At 40.1% G+C, this 22125-nt stretch overlaps 2 protein-coding genes across 2 annotated transcripts in view; one reads left to right on the top strand and one right to left on the bottom strand.

Annotated features, from left to right (window-relative positions):
* Window positions 1-21550, bottom strand: part of SNX4 (sorting nexin 4) — a gene marked incomplete at its 5' end in the record, with an annotated part of 29933 nt that extends 8383 nt beyond the window's left edge. Inside the window, 9 exons of the mRNA XM_079994388.1 lie at window positions 1606-1671; window positions 3637-3698; window positions 5109-5181; window positions 8833-8888; window positions 9325-9372; window positions 11605-11754; window positions 13110-13248; window positions 18185-18303; window positions 21368-21550. Of these exons, the coding sequence (XP_079850514.1) occupies window positions 1606-1671; window positions 3637-3698; window positions 5109-5181; window positions 8833-8888; window positions 9325-9372; window positions 11605-11754; window positions 13110-13248; window positions 18185-18303; window positions 21368-21550 (896 nt within the window). The remainder of the gene's footprint in view (window positions 1-1605; window positions 1672-3636; window positions 3699-5108; window positions 5182-8832; window positions 8889-9324; window positions 9373-11604; window positions 11755-13109; window positions 13249-18184; window positions 18304-21367) is intronic.
* The window catches only part of LOC307225673 (TGF-beta receptor type-2-like), a 45669-nt gene continuing 45039 nt past the window's right edge, over window positions 21496-22125 (top strand). The window contains exon 1 of the mRNA XM_079993748.1: window positions 21496-21618. The gene's annotated coding sequence lies outside the window, so the exon portion shown is untranslated. The remainder of the gene's footprint in view (window positions 21619-22125) is intronic.

Consider the following 22125-nt stretch of genomic DNA (forward strand, 5'->3'; position numbering starts at 1 on the left):
AAAGCCTTCCAAGCCATTGCTACAATAAAACATTAAATCTTATATTAGTAATATGTTTCCTGCTAAAAAGAAAGCAGTTTTATTGCAAGGGAGGGAAACCCAATAAAATAGGTTAGAGTATTTGACTGTCACTCTTCAGTCAAACAGGCAGCTAAAAATATGAAATAAAAGATACCAACTGAATTTTACAAGACAACTATTACATTATGTTAGGTAGCCAATAAAGCAGGAGAAGAATTTTGGTGCTCACCTACTGATCAAATACTATTATACCAAATAACTTTAAGAAATGTTGCAGTGCAGCCAGAAAGGGGATGGTGTTCTGCCAATTTAAAAAAGCTTCCCCAGTGCTTTCCAGGATGCAAAATGTTGAAGACACTTAAAAGAATACTCAGTGGGACACTTCTTGAAACTATAATCCTTGAGATGGAGGATCAGCTAACTTTGATAGGCAGGCTCTGGCTTCCTAAGAGCCTCAGCTGTCACTCTTGGTTTCCAGGCATTACAAATGCAAAGACAGCCAGAGAGAAAAGCAGCCCGCAGCCCCCAACCCCTTCCATCGCCATTATGGTCAAAGCCCCTGCTGACTGCTTAAGCAGAGTTTTAAGTCCCACTGGCTTCAGAATGAGAGAGAATAAGCCTCAAGTTTTACCTTCCCGTACTGATCAATGCAAAATAAACACGTTGATAGCTCTGCTTAAATGATGTTGTTGTTCATGATGATGATGATGATGATGATGATGATTTTACATTAAGATCCCTAAGACCACCATAAGATCCCAGGTGAGTTACACCATTGAAGCACAATATTTAAACAGTTAACAACAACTTTCAATCACAAAAAGGTAGGTCCTAAAAATAGATGTATACTTTATGACAATATACACCTCAGATATCAATGGTCAAGGTAAAGAACATTCATTGGAAGCTGTACAGTGAAGGTGCCAGACACACCACTGTTGGGAGGGAGTTCCACAGCTCAGGGGCTGCCACAAAGAATGCTCTCTCACAGGTCTCCAGCCACTGAGGATGGAGAAACTACCAAGAGGGTATCCTCTGCCAATTTCATCACCCAAATCTGTAGGGAAAGAGGCAGTCTTTCAGATACTTGGGGCCTGAAACATGTAGGGCTTTAAATGGCAACATATTAGGATAACTGAAAATTCCTCAGATTTTAAATACCCTACAGAACCCATTTAAAAATTCAGGCAATAAATAGATGTGACTTTAAAAAAACCAAACCTATAAAGTTATATAGTATCTATGGAACAGCTATTGCTGTCAAACAAATGAAGAACATCAGGTTTCATTCTACCAGTTTCTGGCATAGTAGCTTAAAGGAAACTCTGGAAGCGTTTCCAACTTCTTCTATAGTTTCAAAATAATAATAAAAAGAAATCCTTTTTAAGTCACCAGGGATTCCTTGGGCTACTTAATGCAACAGATTCTTAAGCAGTCCAAAGCTAAAGCCAATGAAATACTGAACAGCCTACAGTGCTATTTTTCAAAACACACCATCTTCTCAAAACTATATTTTCCTACACATGCACCCCTTCTTAATGTGTCCATCTGGATTCCATCAACTCTCAGATAGTCAATACTTACACATCCATGTGATGGCCAGCACTCTGCAGCCCATCCCCCATCTCCTTCTCTATTGCACTCCATTCACTAGAGACAAAAAAGGAAAGGAAAAAAACTTTTAAATAAGAAACAACATAACACATGAAGGGTGAGAAAGTTAATAAGCTGCATCCTGTATGTAGTCTCTCCCCAGGTGGTATCTATATGGAGAAACCTCCAAGTTATACTTGGCTAAACTGCTGTACTTCCTCCGAGCAAGCAGTAGTTCTGAATGCAAAATTTGAAAGTCTCTTATAAGATATGTTATCCTATCTTAAACACCACATGTAAAATATGACTTTTGAGAACTCCCAACAGTTTAAGGCCCCCAAAAGAAGCTTGTTTGAGCATTTAAAACTGGAAAGCATCACCACGTCATTTTACTACACTTAAAAACAAATGACTTCCCAAAAGTTGGGAGAGAAGACTCTTTCTCACCTTTATGTTATCACTAAATTTCCTACTGAATAAAGCTTTAATTTTAAAAAGAAATATTTTCTCATCCATAGCCTGAAACATACTTTGATGGAGTTTGATTGTGCCTATTTGTTATCACCAGATCCATAGCAGGATTTTAAAACAAAGATGGCACTTGCCTTTCAGCTCTACTAAATTAACCTTTCACCAAATATAGTCTGTTATTTTTTGGCAACATTGTGTCTACTGTCCATAAGTTTCAGTAATATTTTCTTAACGTCTTATATTATTTTGGTATGTCATTTTATGCTAAAATCTCAGTAACATTTTTAGTAAGATTACTGAAAACCTACAGAAATCTTGCAAAGAAACCAAGCACTCCAAAAACTAATGTGCAGTTCATCTTGTGTTCTATCTAGCATAATTACAGGAGTACTACTGATACAGTTGAGAGTTCTAAAATCAGAGATGCACATCTGCAATCAATTAGCCTAGTGGATTAAATGTGCCAGCTGCAGAACACAAAAAGGAGAATCAGATTCTTTAATTTTCCAGTAAGATGGCCAAGTTAAGTTCACAATCAGGCATACAAATCACAAAAGCTTATTGCTTCAGTCAGCTCTTGAAACAACTAAATATAGATCATCTTGGAAATTGTCATGATGGTGGTTGGTTTCTTACAGCACTAAAAAGTCATCTGTCATTTAAGTCACATGCAATGTGATCAAAAGGTTCATGCTCTCCAGTCACGTTTCATGATGTCACAATGTGGCTCGACTTTCTCCCAGGCTTTGCACAGAATAAGGTACAGGCAAAGTACTGCAAAGGGGATCTGCTAATAAGCTACCTCTTGCTTCCCTTTTCTTGATAGCTGGGAGGCAACAAAAGACACTCAAGTAGCAGTGTTGGCATTTCCAGACAGAGCTAAGAAGTGGTTCTTAGCCTTCTGCAGTCATGAAACTTTTTCTTTTGATTCCTGAGACTTCAGCTCTAGCCCAGTCTGCAGTTTGTACCCTCGGTTTGGAAGTAGCAACGTATTTTGTTGAACTCAATTAAAAAGGTGTTAGAGATGCTTTTCGGCAACATTTACTGACAAGAGCAAAACACAGTTTTTTAAGACTAAATTGCATGCGATACTAAACACATTGATGTTACATTACAAGCTTTTTAAGTGGTGTTAACAGTCACAGGGAGAAAACCTGATCAGGACTGAGACCACAACATGAACAACGCCCCCACTCCACCTTTGGCCAAGCTTCTATTAGACCTGGAAGCAAAGCACCCACTAGTCATTTCCCTCCAACAGGTTTCATGAGAGAAAGGAGTCTTCTGTGGTGTTAAGATGCTTAGGATGTGAATTTCCGATTGACAGGAGCTCCATTGCCCCCCCCCCAGCCCCAACTTCTATTCTGATACCAGCTAAAAACTTCACTGTCTGTCTCCCCTCACCACCTTTTGACTGTTTATCTACTGCTTTCCTGTATTAAAAAGTTGTTTTATAGTTTTGTTTTTTATAGCTGATTTTGTCCAATATGAATTGGAGAGGTGGGAATAAAATCTCAGTCAATCAAGGGGTAAATTGCTTTCATATCTTACCTGAAAACTCTTCCATAATTCCCATGGACTTTGTACACACCATACAGCCGATCTGCCACTCTCTAAAGCAAGCAAGCAGTAGTCAGTTTTTCCAGACATATTATTTAACTGAAGCGTTCTAGGAAAAGTGTGCCATATAAGATATTCACATTAACAAAGCTCTATTCCACTTTTTCCTTCTGGAATGCTAGCCTGAATTACATTAATAAAATACCAGGAGGCAAGAATTTTATTTTCTCTTTTCTTGTTGGTCTCTACCCAAACAAGAAAATGCTTATTTGAATTGCTTTCTCTCTTCATTGTTCCAATCCCATCATGATCCACCAAAATATATTCTTTTACATCGTGACTGCTTTCTTTGGTTTAAGAAACCATTAATAGAAAATCTTGTCAATTTTTTTAAAAAACTGAATTACAATGTTATCCAAATGGTCCATGGCCTCCAAATGAAAGGATATTAGGATGGGATATGATGGCATTTGCAAAATAGTTGCTGACTCTTCTGTAATGTATCAGGTGTGAGTTTTTTGCCAGCCTTAATTGTAATTTTTGATAATATGCCCAGCACTGAAGTCTGGCTCACTTTCAAGACAAACTGAGCTTTCTGAAATAACAGAATTATATCAGCTACTTACTAGTCCCTAATAAACAGCCTGAAGACAGAAACAGACAACATGGAGACTATGGGCAGAATCCAAATTTGCTCTGGAGGGTTGAGGGAAACCTGAAAACAGATTAAGGGGCAATTGGGATAGGAGGGGAAGTTCTGTTGCACAACCAGAAGTCCTTGTGCTAACAGAATTGCTTTATTAGTTACTGCCTTAAGTAGCTCAGCAATTTTATATTTAATTTTTCAGATCCATGATATCAGATCCTGCACTTAAACCAATGGATATTCTTACGGGACCAAACAATTCCTTACATCACCCCCGAACACACGGCAGAGGTTTATTCTCAAATAAATCTTCCCAGCCCCACAAAAAGCTAAAAATGGGCACATGAGCTCACAGCACAGTCTGATGTTCTTATGGGAGGGATCAAAGCAAATCAAAGAGGTTGACCACTATACACAGTACAATGGATATGCGGGGTGGGGGGGTGGGAACCATAAGAATCTAACTGGAAAACACAAAAAAGAAGTATTTGACTATCCACACCTCCAAAGGGGCATCCCATTTTTGAGCACCACTTTTTTAATTTGTGAAAATGTTCCTGGTTTGTTTTTTTTTACCCCTCACATCAGAGAACCACACTTAAAAATGTGGTTGTTCTTCCAACTTCTCGCTATTTCTTGAATTATGGGACACAAAGCAAAGGCACATTTTTTAGAAAAATAAATGGCCACTTCCAAAACCCAGCACTACAATCAAATCAGCTGCACATCAACAAGGGATAGATGGATTCTTTTACTGTACTTTAACCAATGTTGATAAATGTTACTCTCCATTAGAATCCAAGGAGGAAACACTTACAGCTCTAACTCTCAGAAGGTGTGATATGACAGACTGCAGCTCATCACTGTAGTGTTTAAGTTCTGTAAATCTCCTGGGAATGCAAAAACAGATAGCAGATCATTAGCAATCAGGAACACAAACTGCCATAAACTGTATGACAGCTTCAGAATGGAACAGTTTAAGGAAAAGATTGACTTGTTTAAGTAGAATTATCTCTAGCTTCCTGAAGTAGCAGCCATCAGCTAAAATAAGGATTTGGCAGAACTCTTATTAATGGAAGCAAGAGTTGGTTGAGCAAAACGAGGCCTTGTTTAACCACTAGCCTGTTCAGTATTCCATTTGGTCAGTTGGAAAACAATTTATTTGGACAAAGAGATACTGGAATGAAATGTAGTACCCTCATTTAGGCACAATATTACATTTCAAGCACAAACCTCAGCAGTTTGAGACAGATGGAAAGCAATACACTGACTTAAGCTACCAGTGCAAAGCAAGGGCTACACATTCACAACATGGTGAATTAAGTTAAAAAATACAAGAACATAAAAATCAGCTATCAACAGAAAAAAATTGGCCCTTCTTAAACCCTTTTTCAGAAGTGCTTTTGGTACGGTTCTGTAGATAATGACCACATTAAAAGGGGGGGGGATCAGACCCTTCCCCAGGTAGTGCTGACTGTGGAATGCTTCTTGGAGCAAACACAGTTAATAAAAATTGCTGAAAGATAGTTAGCTTGGACAAGTTAGCTGTTTTCAAAGTGCAACTGCTTCTCAGCAAAATGAGTAGTTTAAGGGTGCAGGCAGATGTAAGAATTTAAGAGCAGTCAGAAGTAGTGTTGCTGGAACTCTCAAAAAAGAAGTCTCAACATTTATTTTTGCTAGCACACATTCATGAGCGCTTGCAGAGTTAGACGCAGAGTCCTTCAAAATTTAGGCTCAGCTCGACATGGGCTTGTTTTGACTCTGGCTACTACTGATTCCATCCCTTCCCTCAACTTACTCAGCTATGGCAAGGAAGGGCTTACAGTGCATCTGTAAATACTGCCACAGCATGCTCCAACAGAATCCAAAGGTTTCAGGAACCACAGGAAATGTTATCTATCACAGCAGTGCTTTCTTCAGCTGCACAACCTGTCAAGATTCTACCCAACCTACACTGCAATTAGGCTTGAAAAAAAGTATTCAACAGAAAACTTTTTTCAAAGCCAACTGCAGCAGGAGAGGGGAGAAGAAGAGACACAGACGGTTAAGTGCAGAAGTCTCAGGGGCACATCCAACACAGACCAGCAACTCCCTGTTCCAATCTAAAGCCGGAGACCCCACTGCTATGGGAAAAGTTGCCAAAAATAAAGGATGCGAGGTAGGCCCCATCATCAGGAACATGACAAGGCCCGAACTTTAGCAAAGGCATAGACTTTGTGACTTTGGTGTATGGGATGGGGGAGGAAGGAGTGTGTGGTTGATGTCACAGGTGTTATCTAGTACCAGCTTTCAGCTACATGCCCATGAAAGAACACTGTATGTTTGTACAGAACTCAGTGAAAATACTGTATAGCTAGCCCTACTGTTCTAAAACAATTCCACATCTGTCTCCACACTAAACAAATGATTCTCATTGCCTGAAAATAGCTACCATTACTGTTAACCACGTGCAAGATTAATATATCAGAAAAATGAGAGAATTCTCCCCTCAGTTGGAGTTTGTTGATTTTGGGTTTTTGCCAGCATTTGAAATATAAGGGAAAGGACTAACTACAGTCCAACTTCCCATTCTTATAGCAACAGGGGACAAAGAGAACTGAAAAAGAGTAAGCAAGCATGGCTGAAATAAATGTAAAAGTGGTCTAGGGAATTGAAGGGAATTAGAGAGCACTGCCTTTATCAGCACATGGTTCAGCCAACACAAGCAGAGACACTAATTTCATCATGCAATATCTTGCCATGTTCTGCATTTGCTTTTTGGAAAGTAGTGCTGGAGTTCTATTGGAAACTAACTAAAAGCTTTGAGCTTCGCAAATTTTGTTTTAAACCATGAGTGACTGGAGGGAAAGAGAGGGATTATGATGCAAGAAGAGAGTTTAATTAATGCATCACTGAGATATGCTTTACTTTCCATCAGCAGGTAACAACATTTTCATCATCCCTCTTTGTCGTTGCTTAAGACAGAAAGAGTTCTGTGCTTGGTTCAAGAACAACTGCAACAGCTAATATTTTGAAATGCTCGTTAGCAGTCAGTTTCAAATTATTAAATCAAAATGACTCTAGCTGAAAATATTTTAGTTACGACTATTTTAGTTCTTTTTACCAGTCAAAATTCCCAAGCCCTTCTCCTCAAAGTCTACTTCCTCTGCAAAAGACATGGAAAGAAATAGAGCCATAGCCAGTCACCAAACCATAAAGCAGAAGGGAAAGTTATGTTTTGTATTTGTTGGTTGTATTTGTGAGAGATCATTTTAACTAGTCATGAAGTCATTTGAATACTGAGTTGCAGCATAAATGAGGGGCTCCCAAAATCAGCCATGAAAAAATATCAAATTTGTAAGAGCTTTGCAGCACCATCCTATACATGTATACTCAGAAGTCCAATGGAGTTGAATTGGGCTCACTCCCAGTAGGGATAGGACAAGGGTGGGGAACCTGTGGCCCTCCAAATGCTGCTGTGACTCTAGCTTTCCGTCAGCCCCAAACAGTATGGCCAATGATCAGCACACCACTTGCACTTACATATTTTTGCATGCTCTATACTCTATTCACAATAAAGCAAAAGTTGGGCTTCCAGCTGCATCATTACCACATTATTCCTTTCACCCCTGGGTTTTCCCCTTTACTTTGGGAAAGCATAAGGATTTATTAGTAGATATACTGTGGTCATCTCAATGACATACTATGACATTTAGAAAGCCTATCTGCTTACAGTTATCATTGGGTGGACATATGTCAAGGGAGGAAAGGGAGAGGTGCATGTGTAGGAAATTATTACTAGGATGCAGGAGCATTTTCTGTATGTAAACAAAAAGAACAACAGCACTCTTTTAAAGAGTTGGGAGAGGGCAGAGAAGAAGCCCAAGGGATTTGGTAAAGGGAATGAGGATCACCTTTCAAATTTACATTGGGTGCTCTTTGGAGATAGGCTCAATAAACCAAGAGTGAAGGGAGAGAGACACCTCCCGCCCAAGGAAGAGCTGTGAGTGGTGAGAGACTCTGCATTGGCCAGCTGGTAATGCATTTTTCCACCTGCCTTGCCCTACCCTCCAGTAATGGGGGTGGGGAGAGCGTGTATATGAACTTAACAGTGCTTAGTTCATCTTTTGCTTGCTATTTTGTTAATGTTGTTAATTTTTTTTATAGATTATAAATGCCATATTGATTTGTTAATCATATGACTTTTGCTTTAATTGTGATGTTTGGCTTGTTTTAGTTGTTGCTTTGTTATAGACTAGCATACTATTACTATTACTATACTATTGCTATTTTTAATTATTCTGTATGATTTATCCTGTACTTATGATGTTCTATTATGTTCTATCATATTATTGTTATTTATTGTTTGTAAGCCACTTTGGGATTCATCTGAATGAAAAGCGGCATAGAAATGTAATAAACCAAACCAAACCAAACCAAACCAAACCAAACCAGAGTGTATATCAACAAGGAGGCGGCCTTGTAAGCAAATAAAAAATATTTACACATTAACTGTAACTCCCAGTTGCAACACAAACTAAAAACACACACAACACACTTACCTGTCTGGGTTTTTCACTCTGAATGTTGCATTAAGGGCTTTTAACCTAGAATCTGCCTAATGAAGAACACACAAGACACTAATTTTATTCACTTAAATAAATTTAAAACACACATTTCAGAAGATTATCACCAGAATAAAATATGGTATCACTTGTGATTAAAAATGTACTAGAAGCAGTTATTGCAACAATATTTCAAGTTACATTTGAGTATAGAGGCCTAGCTATTACGTCACAAAACTTCTATGAACAGAAATGGGAAAGCTCAGTTGAGACTATTAATCTCAGGGTCGTGAGCCCCACGTTAGGTGAAAAATTCCCTTCCAACTTTACAATTCTATTCTTCAAATCTCTTTACAATATTATGCCATAACTTTCAGTTACCAAAAATTAATTTTGAATATTGCTCCCCTCACATTAAATTATGAAGCTGCAAATTAGGCTTACCCTTTGACAGAATGTCACACATTATAATAAAAAGGAAATAATTACCTTTAGCTGAAATCCTGTTTCATTTACCGTCTCCTTCCATCCACCTTCCTAGAAATGGAAATTTCATTTCAACTTTAATTTCAATTTCATTTTTCAATGCATTATAAATGTGTGAGTGCTGCCTCTGTAACACCACTGGTCCAACACAAAAAAGGGCTAGCATTTTACTGTATTGTGTTTTTAAGCTACAGTAAGCTGCCCTGAGTGGGCACTAGGACAATGGGATAGAAATGTTTATATAAATAAATGGGCATCTGCATATATAAGACAGGCTTGCAAATAAATCCACAAGAGCTACCAGCCCACAGAACTTTTCATTATCCCATCTGCTCATGCTTACCAATTGTTTAAAAAACCCACCTCTGCTCCAATTTACAATGATTTCCTATCTGTCACCTGGAATCAATTTCTACCCACTTCATATGAGTAGGCAAATGGGTATTTACCAGTCTGGTATAAGAGCCAGGATATGCATTACTTCCTTCATTATTCTCATAAAACACATTCCAGCAATGCCTGTTCAGAAATCTGAAGGCTCTCTGGTGGCTCCATGCAGAAAACGAGTCAAACTCAGGAAGAGAAGAGTTAATGGCAGTTCTGATATTTTTATTTTAAAAGATTTATCAACTGCTCACATTCTAAAATATCATAGTAGTGTACAGAAAACTATTGCTCTATCCAGTTACTTCTGTGGCCATTAATCTTTCCCATTTCACCCTTTTCCCAACAGCTAGAAAAGACCAATCACCAGAAAAATAACAGAGCAGGCTAGCAGCCCTCCCTTTTCAGTTATGACATCGAGACACTTCAGCTTTGCCTACAGGGCAAATGCAATAAAGAATCCTGAAAATCTTTCAACAGGCAGGACTGGGCGGCTATTTATATGGATTTGATATACTACAGAACAAGATGAAAACGGGGCGCTTCCATTACTCAAATTCAACTATCAAAAGCCTACAGTAGATTTTTCTTGTTACAGTATCCTGCCCAATGCACTGCTGGCCATCGGGCAATGGCTTTTCCCACCTGCCTTGTCCCACCCTCCAATCCTAGGAGATGTTTTCAGACTATGACTTTAAGAACAGGAGAAGCAGCTGGGAAGAGAAACGAAGACTTAAGGTATTTAAAAAAAAAAAAAACCAACAATTTTATAAGTTATGTGTCTTTGTTTTTCAATTTGATCCTTTTTACATGGTTTTGTATGTACTGTGGCATTTTATGCAGTGTGACTTGCTGTTTTTAAATTGACTATAGTTTAGTAATTATTTATTGTTATTGTTAGTGAATTTCTGTTTATTATTTGCTGATATTTAATTTTATTGTTTTCTATTACATTCTAATGGATTACTGAATATTACTTTATTTGATATGCGTTGTTTTTTTAAAATTTATGTTTTCATTATGACTTTTTTGTTATAAGATGTGTGATCTTTGTTGCATATTTTCTTCAGCTTGTAAACCACTTTGTGTATAGCAGTATAGAAAGATGGTATACAAATTAAAGGTGAAATGAAACAAAGTTATCTCCTTTCCAAAAAGTCCAGGAAACTTTCAGAAGAAGCACTCCAGTATGTCCATGTAGTATTCACTTACGTACTGTTGCTAACGAGATATCTGCTTGATGGTGAGAAGAAGCCATTTCCAGCACAACAGAAGAGAGGCAACAGAGGCCAACATCAGGTGAACAAGGCCTGACAGATTTCATTAACCGTATCCAGTAATCAGTTTAAGAGTTGAAGTGCATTACACTAATGTTTATTTTTCAATTAAACTGAAGGATCAAATCCAAGCAACTAGGGGAATAAAACATCTATCCCCTAAAAGTGGACTGGAAAATAAACCAGTAAACAACAGGAACATGAGTAGAAGTAATATTACATGCTTTAAACAAAAAACAGGCTTCTATTCGATGTCTATAGTTGTTGGATCTCAGACAGAGCAATGCAGATATTTGCCTTGTACTGTATTAGACCACTAGTCCACTTAACTCAGTATTGCCAACAGTGCAGGGCTGAGAAAGAGTCCTGCATGAAGTCCCAAATATCTGTTCTAGTCAGTGTAGACTCTACACTAACTGGCAACAGATTTCCAGAACTTCACACAGGTGTTTCCTACTCAAAGAGAAGCCACCAATTGAATCTAGAACCTTTTGCAAGCAAAGCATGCACTCTGTCATTGAGTTACAGCCCCACAATTCTTACATAATCTGATGCATTTATCATGAATTAGAATTAAGGTGGGAAAGTTTTTTAAAAAATCCTGCAGACAGAATTAAGGTACCTTGGTTAAAAATGCGTTAAAAATCTTCTCCTGACAAAGAATGGGATGTGAAGCCACCCGCAAAAGGAAGTTTTCCAAGCCAATTCTTCTTCTTTCCACAAAATCTGGATCCATGTTATCTGCTGCTAGCTTATGCCAAACAAACTCTGCCTGTGAAACAAGGGGATGTGTTAAGAGCATAATTGTGTATACTTCACACTAAGATAGTGTTTTCCATTTCTACAAATTATGTGAAGTATATAAGCAGCTATGTTTGCTTTACAAAATTTATTCTGGGGCAAAGGCACAGAAACCTTATGCTCTGGTAACTGAAAATGCTGCTACAGTTCAGTTCCTCAGTCTTGAAATTTCACTAGGCACTGCCCATACTTGTGTAAACATATCTTCATAACCTTCTGAGGTCACCAGCTTTTAGGGGATCCTGGGTATATTTGGAATGTTGAGTGTGTGCTTTGAGAACCACATCTTCTGGCTGCTTCTCTCCCTATTAACCCAGGTCTCTCTTATATATGCCCCAGAAAGAGAGAAAGCACACATACAACACTTGTTTTTTCCTTCTGTAGTTTGGGTAAAAGCTGGATCTAGTAGTACTGCGTGATCTTACATGGAGTCCACCCAAAACCCACCAAATTAAGGTTTATGTTGGTAGACAGCAAAATAAAAATAGGTGTCAGTAATAAAACAATAATGATGCAAGGCATGAGTGATCATTATTATCATTATTTTACATTGGATGACAACAAAACCACCATCAAATCACAGAATACATCTACAGCCATATATCTGACCTATGAGTTGATGGTGATTTTGAGAGAATTCCTAGTAAAACGGAGGATCTGTGCTGTGGATCTGCATTTTTGCACCACAGCAGCACTGAAAAGCACTGGATCCATGATTTTCTTACAGCTTGGTCAATGAAAACAGAAATCATGTGTGATATAATGGTGGTCTGATGAGAAACTTGTAAAAAATAATAATAATACAAGAGGATCCGTTTTACTAGATCCAATGTATGTACATGTGCCCCCCCCTTTGATTCCTGTGGCACCCCTGGTTGCTACTCCTGGTTTCTCCATTTTTCTCACCTGTTTCCCATACTGCTCCCCTTTCCCTCCTAACTCCCACAGATTACCAAACTTTGTGTTCAATTCCTGATCTAAGCATTAAAAAGCACATAAAGCTGAAAAAGGAAGTGGGAAGTAGTGTTGCTCTTCCAACTTCTTCATTTAGTCTTATGTACTTTTAGAATAAAACACAGTACCCATCCACATCACATGACAAAAGGGGGCAGTAAGCATGTCTATATATGGTGGTGGGGAGGCACAGAGGCTTTGCCAAGGAAAATCTACAAGGGTATCATTGTTCCCATGGACTCCACACTGGCAACCCCAAAAGGCTGCTTTAAAAAACCCCAGCACAGTACAATACTGGATGAATGCTAGTGTGGATATTGCGTCAAGAAAGATGGAAAAACAGAGTGAGATGAAGTTGCAACATTTTCTTACCCTTTTTTCTGGCAAAGGTGGTACAATAACATGTGGGTAGTTAACTAGCAAATAATTCCTCAACAATTCAAATTCACTGTATCGCCTCCAAAGAGAATCTGGGGGAGAACATTGCCCTTCAGCCTGCGACTCCACAGCCCTGAAAGACATCAGATCATAATTTTGAAGAGAGAATGCTAAAGATCAGTACAAGATCTTAGTCTTCAAGCTATACACAATTTGCTAAGAAATGTTATTTTGTGGGTTTTGCAATGGCCTTTATAGAGATACTATATGGGGTTCTGAACTGTGGGAAAACAAATAATGCCAAAGATTCCAAATGTGACGTTTCACTGGTATTGCTTATATGAACCTTTTAAAAATTCAGTGGTCGTTCTTACCTTACTAAGTGCTTCTGGCCATTTTTGTATATCCGGTGTATTTACTTCATTTAAAATGTTTCTATATTTTAGTGCTAGATTGAGTTGTGAAACAGTGTACGTATACATAAAGCAAGAAGTACCATAAGCTGGAACAGAAACAACTATAATGATATGCACCATGTTAAATATTCACCTAAAATGTTACTGAGGTTCCATGCCTATGATATAACATACATATATCAGGATATGTACACTCTTGGCTACTATTGGGAAGCTGACATCAAGCTAGCAGGGAAAGCAAAGGAATATGGAAAATGCAAATTTTGGCTTTGCTAGCATGACCAGCCAAAAATGGTAAGCACTTGAGTTAAATATATAAAATGGATGGCATCCAATGCAGTGAAAGTATGCTCAGACACAATGGAAATTCTGCCTCCCTTTCTTCCCTACTGCTGTCCTGTAAGACTCTCCTGTCATTGCAGTAAATACAATGAAGAGACAGTGGGAACCTGTATCTGTGGTCTTGCTTGGTACTTTTATTTATTTTTTAGCAAAAGCATAGGTTCAGAAAGAGAGATTATAATGGAAGGCTGAGATTCTGCACTACAATGGAGACAAGGTAGAGAAAATTGCAGGTATTTTTATTCTTGAAGAATATTTTCCCATCTGGCTGCATTAAGTGGCCATAAAATATCACTAATGTGAGAATACTTCTCCCCAGGAGGTTTACTCCACAAAAGGAAGTTAAACCCACAAAAGGTACTCATTATGCTGAATGCCTTCATCATCATTTGATTCTTGCAGCCACATTATAAACTTCATCTCTAAACACAAGTTCTGCAATCCCTGCTTCAATTAAGATGATAATCACTTGCTGACATTTGGTCTAACTTTTCAATTTATTATTGGTTTTGAAACATTACGATGCTTGTCAAGTGTTCTGACAAGAAAACCATATGCTTTCCCACTTAATAAAGCAATAACAATGGTCCTTGCCATGAGCTGAAGCAAGATGCCTGGGGGAAAAGTTAAGGAAAAAGTTATACCTCTGAATTTCCACCATTTAATGGTGTAAGTGATTAAGATACTCTAAACCCACATTTAGTTACCTTAGTGAGAAATGCCAAACTGAACCAATGGGTGGAGAAGATCCGTCAATTCTCATTGCTATATAAAACTAACTATCTGAAAATGGGCCGTTAAACAGAAAGAACCTATAAATCAGTAAAACACAAGAAGGACATTGTTTATTTCCCAATTAAAAAAAACACCTTTTGACTGGATGACTTACATGGTTAGGCCTGGTTCACACACAAGTTTACAAATGAATTATTCGATGTTTATAAGGGGGCATAGGCATATTACCATTATTCCATGAGAATAAAAGTTACGTTTTGCCGAATACTTCGCCAAATGATTGTATTTGTGTGCTTTTCTCCAAAGAAGACTATATTTAAGGGATCCAGTAGTCCAACGGCTATTTAAAATCCTTCTAGACCAGCATCCTGGTAAATATTATAGGTGCCCAAAATTATTTGAATATGAAATACAGAAAAGGGTATTTGACTGCTAAAGCAGACAGATAAACAATGAATAAAGGATAATGCAGCAGGTCCTTCCCACCTTAGGATCTGTGTTTTTTACCTACTCATAAATCTCTTTTCTCTTCCTTGCTCCACTGAAGTTGTGAAAAGGCTGGCATATCAAAGGAAATGATAAGAGCTGTCCAATTCTCTACTTAAATTAGGAAGAACTTAAGTACTTAGTAAGATATTTGAAAGGCAGTCCAATATAATAAACTCCATACTTTAGCATAAGAAGAGGAATTTTACATTGACAAATAGGTTGCACACAACTGTAATCTAGAGGTGTCAAGCAAAAGGAAAAAAGAGTGGAGTCTCTTATTAGTTACTCTCAACATGCTTTTGTAAACTTTGTTTTAAAAAAAAAGCCAAACCCAATACTCCTCATTTCTAACACACAAACAATTCAATACACTATAACCATTTCTGCCACACTGTTTATGCTTGCCTCATTGCTCTATATACAAACCCAAGCACACACCAAAAGTGAATAACGAACAGCAGCAATATGGGAAAACAAGATGTATATTATACCCTGTAGAACAATTACAACTTGTTTCATTTCCTTAATGTTCAACAGTCAAGAGACTATCCTAGTACCCTTTGGCATGGGGAGGGTCTACTGGGAAGCCCATTTGAGACCACTGGATGTAAGTTCTCAATTTTTACTGCCAACCATGACTCTTTCAGTCCTTATTACTATCAAGCAAGTCTTCAAACCTCCTCTTCCCCTAGGATAGTTTTTATTTCACAGATTTATGTGAAGATGATTTAATAAAGTTACCAGCAAGACCAGGGAATCAGCGAAACAGCTACAATTCTGCCTCTGTTAGCATTCAAGTTAGCAATTCTCTTATACAGATAGATCCTTTTAACTAGTCCTGTTCTGACCCAATGTGCAGATCACTTGTAATAAAGACAGCTTGTTAATATTTTTTGGATCGTTAAAAAACATTTAGATTTTGTTATTTTAATTGATTTTAAAATAAACGCCCTTCCAGCAGATGTCAAAGCGATAAACAACTACCTGACATTCAGAAGACATCTTAAGGCAGCCCTGTTCAGGGAAGTTTTTAATGTGTGATATTTTAGTGTATTTTTGGTTTCTATGGAAGCCGCCCAGAGTGGCTGGGGAGGCCCAGCCAGATGGGCGGGGTATAAATAAATTATTATTATTATTATTATTATTATTATTATTATTATTATTATTATTATTAAATTTTTATTCTGGTGTTTTAAATCGCAGCAGATCTAGCCTCTCTAACTGCACAGAGCTAGCAAAGGGCACATGTTACTTAAGAAATTCTTAATATGTTTAAATTCAAGTAACTTGGAACCTTAACAGATCAATCCTGTCTACTCAGCAGCAAGTCCTGCTGAGTTCAATAAAGCCTACTTCCAGGTAAGTGGATATAGGATAGCAGTCTAAGTGACTACTCATGAAACACTGGGAACTCAGCAACTGCAGATAGGAAGCATCATGACCACATTTACTATTAGGGGAAGGCTGGAGAATCTTTTTCCTGCTGCGGCTACATTCCCTCAGTGATTATGTGCCAGGAGTCTTACACCAGCAGTGGGCAGGACAGAAGCCAGTGACAAGTGGTACTAGAGCAAAAGTAGGCATGACTGTTCCTTTTCTCTCTCTTTGTGCCCACCTCTTCTCCCACCTTCCTCTCCCCTGTCACCCTTCAGCCTGCCCCCAGTCACCCTCCTTGCCACACAGAAGAAATTAGTGCAAGGGATACATGAAATTAAGCTGACGGTAAAAAATTGCCTGTCCCTGTATTAGACAAATAAGGGATCTTATTTTAAAACTGAAAAATCTACAAGTTACTGATTTAACCCATTCACATTCAAAGCAAAACTTATCCACACTACATTTTTCTGAGTATATCAACTTTAGTACAGTGGTGCCTCGCAAGACGAAATTAATCCGTTCCGTGAGGCTCTTCGTATAGCAGTTTTTTCGTCTTGCGAAGCAAGCCCATTGACAGCTTGGCGAATTAGCGGTTTAGCGGCTTTTAGCGATCAGCTGTTAAGCGGCTTATCAGCGGATCAGCTGATAAGCGGCTTAGCGGCTTAGGAAAAGGGGGGAAAGGGAAAAAAAACCCGCAGGAACTCGCAAGACATTTTCGTCTTGCAAAGCAAGCCCATAGGGAAATTCGTTTTGCGAAGCGCCTCCAAAATGGAAAACCCTTTCGTCTAGCGGGTTTTCCGTCTTGCGAGGCGTTTGTCTTGCGGGGCACCACTGTAAATTTAACCTAGCTTTGGAGGTTTATTTTTTAGTGATGGAGATACAATGGGCTGATCACCATATATTGATTTTATATTATCATCCAGCACTGAACTTCAAGAAACAAACAAACAAACAAACAAACAAACAAACAAGAAAGGACTCTCTTATTTCCAGCAGTCAGAATTAGCCACTGCTCTCGATCTCCAGTTCAAAATAATCTTAGATAAGCAAAGCTGATACAAAATTCATTTATAATAAGGGCTTAAGCAATTCACCAATATTGCTAATTAATAAGATACTCTACCATCTGCGCCACAGTGTAGCTAAAAGGTCAACAGGGTAGCAAGGCAGTTTTTTCAGCAGATGAACAGGACTATTAGGATTGAAAACAATAGTCTAGAACGCTCATTTTATTGAACAGAGAAAAATAGTACCTGTGTATTATTTGCAAAAAAATAAATAAAGCTGTGTTAGAGAGGGTGCTACAGTAAGCCTGAACAGCTTGGTTAATAATGTACAAAGGGCCACAACAGTCAACCAACATTTATATGCAAATGCTTCCAGAATGCGTGGTCAGCTAGCTATGTTGAGCTTATATATGACTACTGATACTAGCATTTTGAATTCCAGTCAGTAGAGTAACTAAACAAGAAGAGACACAAAGATTAAATCTATACAATCTATTTCAGAATACTAAACAATTCTGTGGAATACATACAACCCTCGGCTCATAGATTCACCTACAAGTAGGCTAATATGAATTGTCCTTCAAGTATATGTTTCCGTAGTCATCCAAAAGCAGCCATAGAATACTGCAATGTAACTGGCCCTTAAACTACTGGAGAAGAGCCAATCAGATAACTAACCTTGGTTGAATGCTCTTTTACCCACCTTGTTTCCACGAGGTAAGCAGTGTAAGTTTCCTGCATGTTCATGGCATTCCGTCCAGTCCGTTTCTCTGCTTCTGCAACACTAATTTCTATTTTCTTCAATAAGCAATCTTCCATCATCTTTTTACGGAGAGAGAGGATATTAGTAAGCATTGCACAAGACAAAAACAACTATCAACTCCTTTTGAATTCTGATTCTTCAAAAGGGCAGAGAACAATTTAGTTTCGTACTCTTCATTGGTGCCAACAATATGAAGGGAGAGGTAGGCTGTATGCCGGAGCCGCCTTCTACTTTCTGGATCCAGCACAGATTCAGTTCCTGGAATAGCCAGGCTAACTTCCTGGTGAAAGAATGGCCGTGTAAGTATAGGTCATTAAGGTAACAAAGGAAGTGACTTTGTGGTAATCGGAGAAGCAAGACCCTCTTGGGGTATTAATGCTGTGAGCCCCTCCATAGTAGGCCCAGGTTGCATATATGTGTAAATAAACCATATATCATAAAGACACTAGAGTCTCTACTGTACCTCATTCTGAAGGAATCAAGAACCCTGGGTAAGTGTGTAGAACCTGTGGAATCTCATACCACTCAAGATATTGGGGTAGTGTGCAACAGATTGTTAGACTCTAACCCTAACATTATAGTCTTAGTCTTCTGCTTTAACTATATCAGAAAAACTGCCATAGTACCCTATTTGTCTTTTAACTACACCAACAATGAGCAATGGTAGGTAGGTGCATACTGTACACTGAAGCTTATGGCACAGCAGAAGCTTTCTCATATTGTACCACATGCTATTCTTATGTGGAAGAAAATAAAGAATTAAAAATGGGGGACTTTCCAGCATTCTCTTTGTGTTTCTGCTTGCTTGGACTGTCATAAAGTTAATACACTTCTTACATACAATCTTGCCAGTGAAGAGCTGCTTCAGCTATTAAGTATTAAAAAGGAAAGCTCCACATGTACATGTGGAGAGGAGTCATGACTGGCTGTGCCTCCTCGCCATATATGCACCATTTATGTGCAGTACTTCAAATATGACAGCAAGTACACATACTGTATGCTCAGTGATAGGTGAAGTAGCCATAATCCTACTTTTTCACCTTAGTCTGTTAGCTTCCCAATCCTTATCCCCTCCTTAAATGCTGGTGCTCATGTGCATGTTCACAATCACTTAGTTCAAATGTTGCTACCATTTCATATCCACAAGCCAGCTGGTATAAGATGTCCCTCTCTTTCATATAGTATATTTCAGTCCCAATTTTTGTCACTAAATAGCCAAGCCAGATAGCAAAATAAGTTAAACTAGACAGAACTAGATCAAATGGACCAAAAATACAGCAGGGCAGCCCTGTATAGGGAAGTTTTTAATGTTTGATGTTATGCTTTTATACTTGTTGGAAGCAACAAAACCGATGGGCAGGGTGGTACTACTACTACTACTACTACTACTACTATATTTCAGTTGATCATTAGAATGGGTTATGGGGTGTTAGCAGAATGATAGTACCTATGGAGGGGGACACATTGTGCTCCTTCTTGGGTAGTTAATCCCCACCCTACACTCAGTTCTCATCTGTGGCTCTGGGTCAGCATGCAATAAGACCCAAACACAGGGAAACAGCTTCAAGTGGCTGGTTAAACTAGGTAAAGATAGCTGAGGGATCTCAACCCCTCAGTGAGTTAAGGACTTCCTTGCATGTGTAGACAGGGTCCGACAGATTGAGCGGATGGGACGAATAGTGGGTCCAAAGGTCAATAAGGTAGTTTCTGCACAAGTAAGGGTCAAATGGGGCTCGTCACCCTGGGAAGGTTGAAACCAAGGAAGCTTACTTCAGAGTACACATGCCATAAGTGGTGCTGTACATTACCACAAGTAATACAGCACCACAAGTGGTGCTTTAAATTAAGCCTTTCCTTGAATACACACACTAGAGTAATAGGTTTCAGCCTATTTTGATTCAGGGTCTACCTTTAACCAAGGCATGAATCTGGGAACCCACTTACAGTTTTAAAGTATATATTTGTACGGCAGTAGTGCAGCTCTTGCAACCCACCTCAGAACATGCCATGACCCTGAAGTGGCTCCTAGCTCGCCAGCTAAAGACCAATGCAACAGAGCGCCGTGGCAAGCCACCTACTCCAGTTAGTATTACTTATTCAATTTGCATTATCGTCCTTCATCCAAATATCGCAACACAAAAACACGAAAGGAGGCACAAAATATATAACAAAGCAGAAATGAACCAGGAACACGGAGATGGTGGTGCCATGCAAAGTGCTCTGCACACTCTGGTTACGTACAGTACTTAATTTGTTCCGGAGGTCTGTTCTTAACCTGAAACTGTTCTTAACCTGAAGCACCACTTTAGCTAATGGGGCCTCCTGCTGCCGCCGCGCCACCGGAGCACGATTTCTGTTCTCATCCTGAAGCAAAGTTCTTAATCCGAGGTACTATTTCTGGGTTAGCGGAGTCTGTAACCTGAAGCGTATGTAACCCGAGGTACCACTGTACTGCCAAGTCTTTACCATCGTTATTGTCAACCCCTGAATCCCTAGGAGGGTTAAGAGGAGGACGGCAGTTCTGAGGGCGCTGAGGGAATTTCGTTAACAATGACGGATACAGTAGACTCTTTATTTGCATCAGCCACTAGCCATAGCAATAAAATGAAATGTACTGAAGAGAAGAGGTAAAAACTTTGGGGGTTTACATTAATAATCAAATAATAGATCTTCTTCTAATTGCCCCCGCAATTTGATTTCGTTAACCGTGACAGAGGAGAGGGGTTTCAGCTGAAGAGGCTTTCCTCACCTGTGCACGCTCAGCTGCACCTGCCAGAACTCCCAGCGGAGAGAAACTCTTTAGAGCCCAGAGGTTCCCCCTCCCCCTCCCTGCTTCTCAACGGTTCACGTCCGCGGGACCCCCTCCCTCCCACCCACCCACCCACATACATCATGCAACTAACCCTCCCGAGTCCCCACCCCAGCCCCCCAGCTCAAGCCCAGCCTCCCCCTGCCCCCCACCCACCCCCTTTCCCGCCCTCTCAGGCCCTCCACCAACACCCCCGCCTCTTCTCCTGCCGCCCTTCCCCTTCTCAGCCGCCTCCGCCGGGGAAGCGGGACTAGGGCGAGGGCCGCGGCCTAACTGCCCTCCTGGTCCCCGCGAGCGGCGCAGCTCCCCCTCACCGCGTAAGTGGCCGGGGAGGCGGCCGCCGCCGCCGCCTCGTCGTCTTCCTCCTCCTCAGGCCCGGGGCCTCCGGGAGACTCGGGCTCCTCGCCTTCCTGGCTGCTGGTGCTGCTGGTGCTGCCGCCGCCTCCGCCGCCGCTGCTGCTCCCGCCGCCAGGGCTCTCGGCACCGGGATGCTCCATGGAGGACACAAGGGGGGAAAGGGACGCGGAGACTCCACCGCGCAGGCGCGGAAGGCTCCCTGACTGAGGTAACTACGCGGAAGGCGGAAGGTGGGAGTAGGCGGGGAGAAGGGGGCGTGTCTTCCCCGATAGATGGTACAGTAGTCAGTCTCTCTCTCTCTCTCTCTCTCCCCGCCCCCCTAAGCCCAAGCCCTTTCATGCAGCTCTACTGAAAACGTGAAGTGGAACGCGCTCCTTGAGAAGGAGTAGTACCCGCTAGTATGCTCTCTCTCCCGCCCCAGACCTTCCTTGGAGGTTTTAAGCAGAAATCTGTCATGTTGAGATCCCTCGCACCGCAGGGGGTTGGGCTAGATGACTCTCGGGGTCTCTCCCAGCTCTACTATTCTGTGATCGTATGGTCCTCGGCACCACTAAGGGGAGATTTGCACCGCTTGATCACCCGGGTGCTGTGCATGTTTCGGTGGGACTTTGCTAGCATCAGTGGTCACTGACTTGAAGCCTGTACTGTATATCTTGTTGCGTGCATGTTGTTGCTCAGAAGTTGCGTCTTGGCAAATCCCAGTGGGGCTCGCAAG

The sequence above is a fragment of the Podarcis cretensis genome (genome assembly GCF_951804945.1).
Source record: "Podarcis cretensis genome assembly, chromosome: 1".
NCBI lineage: Eukaryota > Metazoa > Chordata > Lepidosauria > Squamata > Lacertidae > Podarcis > Podarcis cretensis.